Genomic DNA, 12091 nt, shown 5'->3' on the forward strand with positions numbered 1-12091 from the left:
TTCCCACGACCCTCTCTTCTTTTACACCCACCCCATATTCTCTGTTATCCCAAACGCGACTTCACATCCTGGTCTTATCCTTCAAGGAAAGATTTCATCAAAGCCTTCTGTTTGTGATAACTCATCCTGTTTCTCATTCCCTTTCTCGGTTTCTCTGTCCCTTCCTGATCCTCGTCTTATCCATCAAGGAAAGGCGAACATCCAATCGTACCTCTGTTGTCTTAAACGCACTTCCACATCCTGGTCTCATCCTCCAAGGAAGAGATCTAATCAAAGCCTTTCGTTTGTGACAACTTATCCTGCATCTCATTGCCTTGCTTAACCTTTAAAGGTTCACCAAGGTTCACCATTTGTCATGTCTTCTCCTCCTGGCAAGAAGATGTCTCCTAAGACAACCAACCCCGCGATGAACCCTGACCCCGCGATGGAGTCTAACCCCGCAATTGATGCGGTGCACAATCCCGCACCCCAGGGCACCACCAGCCCCTGCAGCCAGCAAGGCCAACAAATCGGGTTGAGCCCACTGAACACCATGACCGGCCCGCGTCTTATCCGCCCCTCCACTAACACCTCAAGCCCTCAGGGCCGTGGTCGCAGCGCTCAAGCTAGTGGCCACAATGGAAATTGTCCTCAACGCTTTGGTTTTGATACACGAGACCAGTACTACCCCCCTGCTGGCTGGGCCGACCAATTCACCACGGCAACTCGTAGCCGATTCAACAAAGCTTTGCAAGATGCCATGAATGAGGGTATGCCGGATGTGCTAGTCCCTTCATTCCAGGAAGCGATTGCCTCTTCACTCCTGCAGGAGCAAAACTCCTCTACCTCAACCCAAAATGTGTCGACTGTCTCGCGCCAGGGTATTCAAAACTCCTCTACCTCAACCCAAAATGTGTCGACTGTCTCGCGTCAGGGTATTCAAACCTCCTCTTCGTCGACCCGAAATGTGCCAGCTGTCTCGCCTCAGGGTGTACAAACTTCCTCTGCCTTTATCCCAAGAGTGCCAGCTGCCTCAAACCAAATGCAGCAAATGCGACTGCCCTCCATGAACATTGCCCCCATGAATCCTTTCACATTGTCCGATATGCCGATGCGACCTGCATATGGTCACTCTATGGAGTTCCAGGCATGGAATGCACCAATGCCGCAGTCAGGCGAAATGAGTCCGTTTGATGTTCGTCATCGACCTCAACCAGACGAAATGAGCCCATTTGATGTTCGTCGTCAATCTCAGCCAGCTCAAGGCCCGGCTAATATGGCACCAATGAATATGCCTTCGAACCTGCTGCCCCGACGTCCCGATATGCCACAATCTGGACCAGCAATGGGTCTTCCACCCCCACCTTACATGTCGCCCCACGGTCACGGTATCCCGGAAATGGGTCAACAAATTGGCATGCAACCCCCGAGTATGCAGCCACGAGGCCATGGAATGGCTCGTCATGACCTGCTGCCAGAAAATTATGGTATGGCTCCAATGGCACGACAGATGATTCCCCGACAGACCCAACAGGGAGCTCCGCATCAAATGCCTGCCTTCACACAGAACATGGGAGGTATGTATCAAATGCCCGCCAGCGCACCGACAATGGGAGGTCTTCATCAAATGCCTGCCAGCACACCGACTATGGGTGACTTTTATCGAACCGGCGTGCAAATCCCCCAAAATCAGGAATCCGGCATCAGAGATACAACTCGCGAGCTTGACGGACGCCTGGGCTTGATCCCGCGTGCCAGTGAGAATGAGGCATCGGATACCGAATATTATCCTGAATCCCCGGCAGAGACTCCTGCGCCCAAGTCTGGACAGAAAAAGAAGAAGGCCACTGCCAAGACCAATAGCAAAGCCAAGACCAATAGCAAGGCCAAGACCAAGAGCAAGGCGAAGAGCAAGAACCCCCGTCCAAAGGGACCTGATTGGAAGGACCCGGACCACGATAACAGCCTCTGCGAATTCTCTCGCCCGTGCACAATGACGGCATCGCCTGACGGCCTACACTACCGAAAGGTAGTCTCGCACTTCTTCGGCCGCAATAAGGCCTCGACCAAGCTGTTTCCGGACTTCATTTGGGTCCATTACTGCCGCAAACACTACCAGCGCGCCCGCTACCGCGCCTCGCAGTGGCCGTGGACTCAGTGTGAGCTCCTTCTGGAATCACTTGCCAGAATGGAGGAGTGGGGCGGAGTTCAAGACTTCGAGCTCACACTGAGGCGCCGCGAGGTGAAGCGGGTGGAGCGTGAGGAAGAGGCCAGTGACGACGGCCAGCTCTCACCTGGCGGTGAGGAAGATGAGGAACCGGTGGTGGAGAGTGAGGGTGAGGATGAGGGGGACCCTGCCCCTCGTGTCGTTTCCCGGGCTGCGCGACGTCACCCGGTCGCCCAAGTGGCCCCCGTGCCTGACTGGCTGCGTCAGTCAGTTGGACGAAACATGTCCTTCGACGATATTCGCCATATCGTCGATCAAATCATTGATCACATGCTGCAGGTGGCGTCTGCAGAAGCTGCCGAGCTGGCAGCCTCAACCGCCGGCACCCCGGCTCGTCCCCAGCTCTTGGTGGAGACGCGTGTCCGTTTCCCGGACATTGAAATTCTGCCGTCTTTTCGGCCGTGGGTGCTGTCGGCTGGGCTCCAGCAGCGGGAGCGCGGGGGGGATGACGAGGAGGAGGAGAGCGAGGAGGCTCTCGGTGGAGACCCTGCTCCCGGGGAAGTGGGGAGTGGGGAGGAGTTGGGGGGTGGTGATGCGCCCCCGGGGGAAATTGGCCGCGCGGGGTCTAATCGCGGCGGTTCGGAGAGCCAGCGTCGGCGAAACGACCGAAACTGGCTTCGGATGGTCTCCCGGGTTAATCCCCAGGGAGGCGTGAAGAAGCCAGGCAAGGACTAGAAGTGATGCCTAGTCCTGTTTGGTCGTGGGGTGCGGCGTGTGGCGGGGGTTTGTAAGGGCCAAGAAGGGTCAAGTTGTACGATTATTGTTGTGTATGATTAGGTGTTTGGGGAGGGGGAGGTCACTGTCTCAGGAGGAGAAGTGACAGAAAAACAAAATCAAAAAAATCAAAAAACCCCCAAAAAAGCACTTCGGTGCGCCCAAAAAAACACAGAAAATCAAATCACAAAAAAAAGTCACCTCGGTGCATTCAAAACCCTCAAAGTCTTCCCAATTCTAACTTGAACTTGAACGTAGATTACTAAATATACTATATGTAAATCGATATTCGTAGACACTATTCTTGACTTGACTGGATATCCGCAGTTTATACTATTGCGGGCTTATTCGAGCCCTAAGTATGCGATCATCTCTAGATTTGCGTCACTTAAAGAAACGTGGACATAGAATTACTTTCAACTTAAATTAAAGGCAATAAAATACTTAATTCATTTTTATTGATGCAGGAAGATAAACAAAGAAATCAAAACTCCATATGTTGTGCAAAAGCATCATAGAGAAACGCTTGCTCTCAAAGCGCAAATTGTTCAACTGTGCAACCACATGCCACTACCGCCCGCGGGGAGAAGACATCCGAGGATAAAGGATAAAATGTAAAGATCATGAGAATTAGGAAGATGGATATGAAGAATAATTTCATAATTGTCATTTGGAAAACCTTGGGGTTGATGGAGCAACCGCCAGAAGTGATTCAATATTTTAACTGGCAACAGCCAATTGAGCCACAAGGTCTGACGCGACATCCAAGAATGGGTAGGGGCTGGTCACCTCCTTCTCTTTGTTCTTCAGGCGCTTGCTGATAGGAGTCCATTCAGTATCACCCTGTGCACGGATGACATTCTGATAGCCATCGCACTTGAAATCAACCATGTAGTTGTTCTCTTCCAACTGATACAGCTGTATGTCGACAAACACCCAAACACCGTGTGAGATACTTGGAAGTCCATTCTGCTGGGTAGCAGATGATGGGGCAGAGGGGGCACTGTTGTCTGGTGTCGAGGACTTGTTCTCTTTGTCCTCAAATGGTGTGGAGATTCCGGAGATGTGGAACCGACGACGCAGCTCCTCAAGATCGCTGCGGCTATTATAGACACTAGTGGTAACCCCCGGGGCCTTAATACCCTCCTTCAACAGACGAGCACGAATAAACCAAGGGTCTTTTGGAATGTAGTAGTCTGATGGGAGGTCAGGGTATTTGTTCTGGAGTGGCTTGGGTTTATCTGGGGAAGGGACTGCATTAGGTCCGATTTGAGTGCCTGACTCGACCGGCTGGATGTCCCAGACACCACCTTGAGCAGCAATTGCCCGGTACAGATACAGCATGGCTTCATAAGGCTGGTTGCGTGACCGAATACCAAACTGCCACTTGCGTGATCTCTTGGGAGGCTGCTGTGCAATAGGGTATCCCATTGGGGGCTCCAGTCGTAATTTCTCCAGGTCAATTATGCTGCGTGCGTGGGGCTTCAATGCACGGGCTGTAGCCGCTTGCTCTTCGAGAGACAATTCTCCGGGGCCGCCTCGTCCTTCTGCTTCGAGTCGCGCAGCTTCTCGCCTACGCACCTCATCGTCACGAGCCCGTTGCTCTCGATCTCGTTGCTCCATAAGCTGGTCATGCACATATGGCAGACTAGTAGGAAGAATTCGAACGTGGCTAGGACGCTCTTCATAGCCTTCGGATTCAGCTTGCTGTGATTCTTCTGGGCGGATGCGGCGCGAAATGCTTGCTTTCCGGGCAGCAATTGGAGCTTGCGCAACATGAGTTTTCGATACAGGGGGAGCTCGATCCGCTTTCGGCTGAGCAGGCCCCTTCGGCTGCGGTTGCACGTTTGAAGCCATTAAATTATCTTCGGTGGGTGCTATCCACGACTAGATTAGCAATGCAAAAACAAAAAGAACGCTAAATAGCGCTACATTGGCTTGAAACTTACAGTTAGTTTGCATCATTTCGTTTTCAACCACAATAGAGAACGCATCCTTAATCGCACTAGGCTCTGGGTGTCGCAAAGCATCTTCAATATCCTCACGACCGTATCCCATGCTTCGCTCAAGCTTTGATACCGCAATTTGGTGAATCTTGTGCTGTACAGGGACCTTTCCCTGGGCAAGCTTGCTGGGATCAACGGGCTTGTTTGGATTATTATCCGTTGGGATGAATTCCTCCGGTGGAGGCTCGAGGTACTTAGGAAGGTTCTTGGTGAACCAGGGATCCTCTCGAATTTCGGGAATAGTGATTCTGTGAACCGGATGAACCTGGAGCATAGCACGGATCAAACGGGCTGCTCCAGGAGAGATGTAACTGGGAACATGGAAGTTGCCCGCTGCGATCTTCTTAAAGAGGGCAGGGATATAGTCGTCATCGAATGGCAGTCTGCCAACCAACAGCACGTAGAGAATTACTCCACAACTCCAAACATCCACCTCCGGCCCCGCATACAGCTTTCCAGAAATGACCTCTGGGGCAGCATAGTTAGGACTTCCGCAACTAGTCTTCAAGAAATTGCCATCCGTCATAATATTACTTAATCCGAAATCGGCAATCTTGACATTTTTCTGGCTGTCGATAAGCAAGTTCTCGGGTTTCAAATCGCGGTGTACGATCTTGTGTCGGTGACAATATTCGACGGCACAGATAATTTGCTGGAAGAACTTGCGGGCCTCATCATCGTGACATTTTCCCTTTCGCACTAGATAATCGAATAATTCTCGCTCTGCGTACTCGAGAACCATCACAATGTCGGTCTTGGTGGCAATGACGGTGTAGCTAGCGGGGTAAAATATCCAATCAGTTCTCGGAACATAACACAGCCAATTGGGTTCACAATGGGTCCCAAAACATACAGCTTGATAATATGAGGATGCCGAAGCAGCTGAAGGTACTGAATCTCTCGTTCCACACGACCAACCATATCCCGAGACAAGAGCTTCCTCCGAGAGATAATCTTCAGAGCGACCTGTCGCCCACTCGGCTGATGGATAGCAAGCTTCACCTTACCGAAAGACCCCTCACCTAGGATCTTGACCGTCTGGTACTGATCGAGACGCTGCATGTCTCGCATGGTTGCTGGGGATTGGGTGGCGGCCTCGGCTTGGACGGGCGGACGAGATGGCGGTGGCATTGCCATGGCGGAGGGGTTGGAGCTCGCCGTCCTGTTGGCACGATCACGGGGATCACGCAGATCACGGGAATTATCACGGTCGGAAGGTGGGAGAGGGATCGAAAGATCTTCCTCGTCGAAAGCGGCGGCCATGATGAAGGGACAACGTGACGTGATCGATTTTCTGGGTCGGGCCCAGCGGACCGGGCTGCTGACTACTGTGCCGTGGTTCTCTTATTTTTTTTCTGCCCTCAGAGCATCGCCAATCAGTCGGTCTCGACCCTCTCCACAATAGAGCCGAAGGTGGAGCTGAGACAACTGGGAGAATTACCCTCTAGCAAGAGGAGCGGGGCGGGGAATGGAGGGGCAAAACTATATGTTTTGCCAAGGGATTAACCGAGGATGTGCACGAGAGACAGAGAGTACAAGGTTAGAAGAATGAAAAATGTAGGGGTTTTGATAGATGTGAAAAGATGTGAATTCTGGGGGAAGAACAAAGGTCTGCCCAGGTGGAGATGAGGAGAATCTGATGCCGCTTGGGCCTTGGACTGTGACTGGGGTCGTTGGGCCCCTGCTGTGTTTTGGTACTGTATAGCATCCCGGTTGGTCACCATTGGATATAAAATCCCCTATTTATAGCAGATGCGGGGTGTTCAATATATGATGTCCATAAGATTAATCCGTAATTAATTTGAATAGTTATTCTTTGAAAAGGGCCCGCAATATCTTTCTAAGGTTCTCTACTATGTATGGCCCATCTAAATAGTACGAAATGTATCCGGCCGCATTTCATCAACTCAGGGTTCTTACCTAGGAAGGGATATTGATTTTCTGAGTAGTCTCATGAGGATTTAAGATTACTAGGATTCAAATGTTAGGTACTTGAGTACTCTATACTTCATAGTACTATTTATAGACACAGAAATACGCCCCTGACTTAACAGAGTTCCTTGTTATACTAATAGTAGTACCCAATTGATATACCTGCACATGTGTACTAGATAGGGCCGGGTACCTCCTTCAACCGTTACAACATTTAAGCCCTGTATATAGACGCACGTGAGCACTTCAACCCTAGATACTACTACCTACACATATCATGGCGCATATGTAGTACTAGCAGTACATCCAGGTCGCTAGTGTTGTATAACAAATATTTGATAACAACGACACCTCCGTCTTAATAGTTCCAGAAATCAAGCTTGGGGCTTTTGGTAAGCGAGAAATTCTGTTGCTTTCAATTTACATGATTTCGATGAGTAAACAGTCCAAGTGTATGTATAGAAGTGGAAGGAGACAGGTGCCCAGGTGAGCATAAGCTTCAAGTTTTGATTGACGCACCCGTGGACAGGAGATGTGTACCATCTCCAGCTTCTGTCCTGGTCAACTTGAACAATCTTCAAGTTCGCTGGCGGATCAAGGCAAAAAGCATCAAGTGATCGCGAACAGCGATGAATCATAAAATGTTGACCCCTGAAACTAGAATTATGAGACTCGATTATACCACCCTAGAACAAGGGCTTCTTAAATATTCAAATGTTTAAATTTTGAGAATGGGTTAAGGTTATCTCAACCTCAAGGCCTTTAATCATTTGTTTCCAAGGTTTACCTCAAAAAACCGAATTCGCACTGTTAGACTACCTACTTACTCGGCGATACCGTCATATGTCCTTGAATGCCAGTGGTACTACAGAATCGAACTCCCAAGTGCTAAATTCTCACAATAATCGATACTATATGATGTCCTTCCTACTAGTATCTTGGCCACTTAGATTATAGCCCTGGAGAGCATATAACAAATTGAAATACCTAAATTTCCCACTCTCAGAGAAGCTTTGTAGTCAGTAGTATCTACAACTTGAACCTACTAAGGAATGACTTAGGTCTATACTAAACTCGAAGTACAAGTGCAGTCAACCCTTGGAAGGTCCCTATGTCCATACTCGCTCTAAAAGTGAGAGCAACTACGTAGGATGGTGATGAGAGCCTGAGATTACTTCTAGGGATGAAAGTGAAAAAAACTTCAAAGATCCATTTCACGCAGGCGTTGCAGGTTCAAGTGCCACTGGCTTATTTTACAGGGAGAAGAGAATTCCGACCATTGTCCCCGCCAGTGATAGTCCAAGCTCAACTCCCCGCCCGCCCTGGGCCTCTCTCAAACTTCCCTTCGACTTGAACCGGTCCACGACCCGGTTCGCAGGCCTACAGCACCTGATCATTCTTGGTGCCTTGAGGAGTCGGGCTCTCGCTCTCCTCCCGCATCCGCTTCAAGGACTTTGCTCGAAGCTCCTCGAAGGGGTCGAATTCGAGTAGCTTTTGCTGGGCCTCTTGGTCTTGGACCATTGTGAGCTTGATCCCAGCCATGGGACGTCGGCCCGAGCTCAAATTCTGGGATGACCAGTTGCGGCCATACCATGAGTCGTCTCGCAATGTAATTCTCTGAGCACGAGGTGCCCCAGGTGGGGTGCGAGAGGAAAAGCGCACTTTGTTGGGAGGGGTACGACACTCATGGCGAGGAGTGCGACCAACGACTCGGCTGCTCTTGGGAGGGGCCTTTTGAAAAGTATTAGTTTATGTATAGCAAAAGGACCCAGAGGTTCTTAGGACTTACAGATAGTTCAGAGCCCGCAATGTCTTGCTGGTTGGTCTTCTGGTCTTCTTCAGGCTTTTTATCGATGGCATTGGCTGTCTCAGGCTGCTTTGGCAAGGGTTCCTTCTCAGACGAGGGGATTTGAGCATCCATCTCGGCGATTGAAGTAGATCTGTGGGACAGGAAGGATCTCGAGTTGATATTGATAAATGATGATGATGATGATCGCGTACCGATAGGAGCTGGGGGTGTGGGCGTATGGATGCAGAGAGAAGAGGAATTAAGAGAAGATTAACTGGTAGGCAATTGTTATGGTCCTACGTGATGTTTGATGCTCGGCGCTGCTCGCTGCCTAATACCTTTGTGAAGGTGCGTGATCTCACGACGCAGGTACGTTTTTGGTGCTCTCCCCAGCAAATTATACATGCGCAATGAAAAATAAGAAAGAAAAGACTTTTTCTATGCAGATTTGTACAATTGATGCCCGCCCAAGTGCACCGACAAAAAGGAAAAATCCAAGACACCTGCCTTAACTCCAAAAACCCCGTTTGTAAGACAATTCAACTATGCCTTCAACATATCCAATACACCCTTAAGCTGGAACGCATTCTGGGCCATTTCCACCTCGTCACGTACACGGTAATGCAGTCGATCCACCAATTTGTCGACCTGAGCTGACTGGCCCAGGTTGGGCGAGTAAATATCCAGCAGATTCATCGCAACCTCGACACAGAGCTCAACCAGACGAGGCTCACGAATGTGCTTGTATACCCATGACAGGACGGGTTGGAGAGTGACCTCATCACGGTCCTTGAGAGCAGTACGCAACGCAGAACGGTGACGGAGGGCAGTGAAAAGGGTAAGTTGAGCAGTCTTGTCAGTTCCTGTCAGGACTTGATCCAAAGCAACAGCATAACGGCCCTTGCGCAGATCCTGCTCCCAGGATTGTTCTCGCTTCCGCTTCTTGCGGTCCTGGCCCTCAATCACAATATCAACACCCTCGCCGATGAAGTCACGACCACGGAGACGCTTGTCCCAGCCGGATCCACGCTCCTTCTTCTTCTTCTTTGCAACCTCCCGGTCATGTTCCTCCAGCTTACCCTCGAGCAGGGCCTGCATCTCCTTACGACGCTCACGCTCCTTGACCTTCTGTTGACCAGACAACCGAGTCTTGACGGAGAGAAGACCGGATTGCATACCGACAGCAATGTGCTTGTCCTCGTATGCCAGACCAGAGGTAATGACGTTCAGGGACAGAATGGGGGATGGGTATTTAGAACCAGACACTGCGTTCCATCCTGCGGTCTCGAAGACCTTCAGATGTCCATCCAGAGCACCACTGAGCAAGCGCTCGCCATTAGAGGCCAAGGCAAGGGAGGTGACGGTCTTTTGGTGGTTTTGAATCATATGTAATGGTTTACCAGCCACAATATCCAGGACCGCGATCTTGTTATCAGCGGCGGCCAATACGGTGGTGCCCGCAGGCATAGGGAGAACAGTCTCGACGGGTGCAGCCATCTTGAAAGTCATGGCAGCACGGCTGTCAACTCGAGGATCCCAGATGCGCACTGTGCGATCATAGGAACCGGACACCAGCAATCCAGATGAGGCCATTGCGCCAGGCATAAATGCACCACTGCGCACATAGTCGGAGTGTCCGACAAAGGTTCGCTGACTTGACTCGGCTGGCAGATCCCACAGACGAACGGTTCGGTCATCGCTGGTTGTGAGAAGAGAGGTAGGATCGCTTGGGGAGAACTTGCTCACCCAGACCGGCTGCTTGTGATCTTTCCATGTCTTCAGGATAGCACGGGATGCTACATCAAAGACCTGAACTGTACCCGTATCATCACCAGTCACTAACACACGGCCATCTGGACGAACATCAGTTCCGCGCACTGTATCATCGAATCGTGTGATTGTTCGCAGCAACTTGCGGGTACGAATCGAGTAGATCTGCACTCGCGCACCCGTGGTTACAGTGAAGACATCCGGTGGTTGCGACAAGGACGGGAATACTGCCGAAGAAGAAGGGACTGAAGGTTGAGTAATTAGGTTGACAGGACCATTGGCTGGAGAAGGAATGAGGAGAGGGTTCTTGAAGGTGCGCCAGTATTGTTGCTCTGGTGTTAGGCGGGTTGATGGAAGCGAGGCGAGCTTCACCTGCTGGAGAGGCAGGACGGGAGCCGCCATTGTTGAATATATAAATCAATCGCTGAGCGAAGGAGTTCGATATGGAACGAGAGAAAAGCGCAAGTATTCAAACCCAAAGCTCGCCGCAACGTCGTTGATCGAGAACTTTTTTTCTTTTTTATCAAAATTTCCTGATCGGGGAAGGCGGTGACGGGTAATGATAGACACCTGATAAATCAGACATTGAGTATTCAGGCACTAAGGCCATAAGGCAACAAGGCAAAAGGCCACAAGGCACAAACCCCCACCTCTAACGTCCGATTGATTCTGATTCCCATGGTTGGCACATTCCATACCTCGGCTGAAAGTGATATCAGACACCTGGGCATCATTCTTGATTTATTTAGTTACAGTCTCAGTTTTTTTACTACTATTCCCGTGGTGGAAGCTAGTTCCGCAACTCATTCCTTTTTGCAAATTCGGAGTATTTAGCAGATGGGGTCAGAGTCGATTCTGTACAGCCCTCTGGAGAGGAGCCATTCCATGTTTTTACCGGGCACTAATGCATTAATCGCAGGCTCCAGTATAATTTTTTTTCAATATGCTTAGAAGGAATATTTTCTACTTCAAATTCAACTAATAATAGAAATTGGCCCCCGGAGCGCCGAACAAAGATACAAATCAAATCAACCTTGGAACGGGGCAGTGAAGCAGGCAGCCATATACTGAACAACCCAAGCAGGGGATATACGGATAGATAGACTATCGAGAGTCAAGTCGTACAATTCAGATATGTCTTACCGACATCTGGATGTACGGGGTAGCGAGGTTATGTACTCCGTAAAACCTGAAACAAATTTGCTGGGTAGAAGAAAAAAAAAAAGTACTATGCATATGCTAGAGACGAACATCAGATGCGGTCAAGCCCAATCAATAGGTTTTGCCCGTCGCCATAGCAATCTCATATCGAGGTGGGGTGCAGCTGCTTAACCGTCGAAGTGGGGAGGGCCGCGCCTTGACAGCTGTGAGGACACCTTTGAAACAGGATTCAGATACAAAAGGATGACGATCATGCGAGAGCTCCGTCACCAATCGTTGCACCGCTTGTCTGGCTTTCCCCCTGGGCACAGCAGGAATGCATTGATCGGTGGATCATGGTGGCTGGGAGAACTGATCGGAGCTGACGATGCAGCTCCACTTGGAGTCTGGACTTTGCGATCGGGTTGGATGAGTTGATAAATGAGAATGGAGATGCAATATATAGAGGATTTTGCCTCTTAATTTATAGATGCTGGATAGATTAGTGAAGCATCATGTAATAGAGATTGATTG

General features: G+C 50.0%; 4 protein-coding genes across 4 annotated transcripts; 1 reads left to right on the forward strand and 3 right to left on the reverse strand.

The window, feature by feature from the left end:
- Positions 1–355: 355 nt before the first annotated feature.
- Positions 356–2881, forward strand: N7483_004995 (putative pathogenicity factor; the record flags this gene model as incomplete). Its single annotated transcript, XM_057088432.1, has 1 exon — positions 356–2881. The coding sequence occupies one exon, from the start codon at positions 356–358 to the stop codon at positions 2879–2881; it is 2526 nt and encodes an 841-aa protein (XP_056948261.1).
- A 759-nt stretch (positions 2882–3640) lies between these two features.
- Positions 3641–6189, reverse strand: N7483_004996 (SNF1 family serine/threonine-protein kinase; the record flags this gene model as incomplete). Its single annotated transcript, XM_057088433.1, has 3 exons — positions 3641–4797; positions 4870–5702; positions 5780–6189. The coding sequence occupies 3 exons, from the start codon at positions 6187–6189 to the stop codon at positions 3641–3643; spliced, it is 2400 nt and encodes a 799-aa protein (XP_056948262.1).
- A 2049-nt stretch (positions 6190–8238) lies between these two features.
- N7483_004997 (uncharacterized protein) lies at positions 8239–8779 on the reverse strand (the record flags this gene model as incomplete). Its single annotated transcript, XM_057088434.1, has 2 exons — positions 8239–8589; positions 8648–8779. The coding sequence occupies 2 exons, from the start codon at positions 8777–8779 to the stop codon at positions 8239–8241; spliced, it is 483 nt and encodes a 160-aa protein (XP_056948263.1).
- Positions 8780–9190: 411 nt separating this feature from the next.
- Positions 9191–10819, reverse strand: N7483_004998 (snoRNA-binding rRNA-processing protein UTP15; the record flags this gene model as incomplete). The annotated part of the gene is made up of 1 exon (XM_057088435.1): positions 9191–10819. One exon carries the CDS (start codon positions 10817–10819, stop codon positions 9191–9193), a length of 1629 nt encoding a protein of 542 aa, XP_056948264.1.
- Positions 10820–12091: the final 1272 nt, after the last annotated feature.

This window comes from Penicillium malachiteum (genome assembly GCF_028827825.1).
Source record: "Penicillium malachiteum strain IBT 17515 chromosome Unknown utg000002l:1.0-8849297.0:1.0-8852440.0, whole genome shotgun sequence".
Taxonomy (NCBI): domain Eukaryota; kingdom Fungi; phylum Ascomycota; class Eurotiomycetes; order Eurotiales; family Aspergillaceae; genus Penicillium; species Penicillium malachiteum.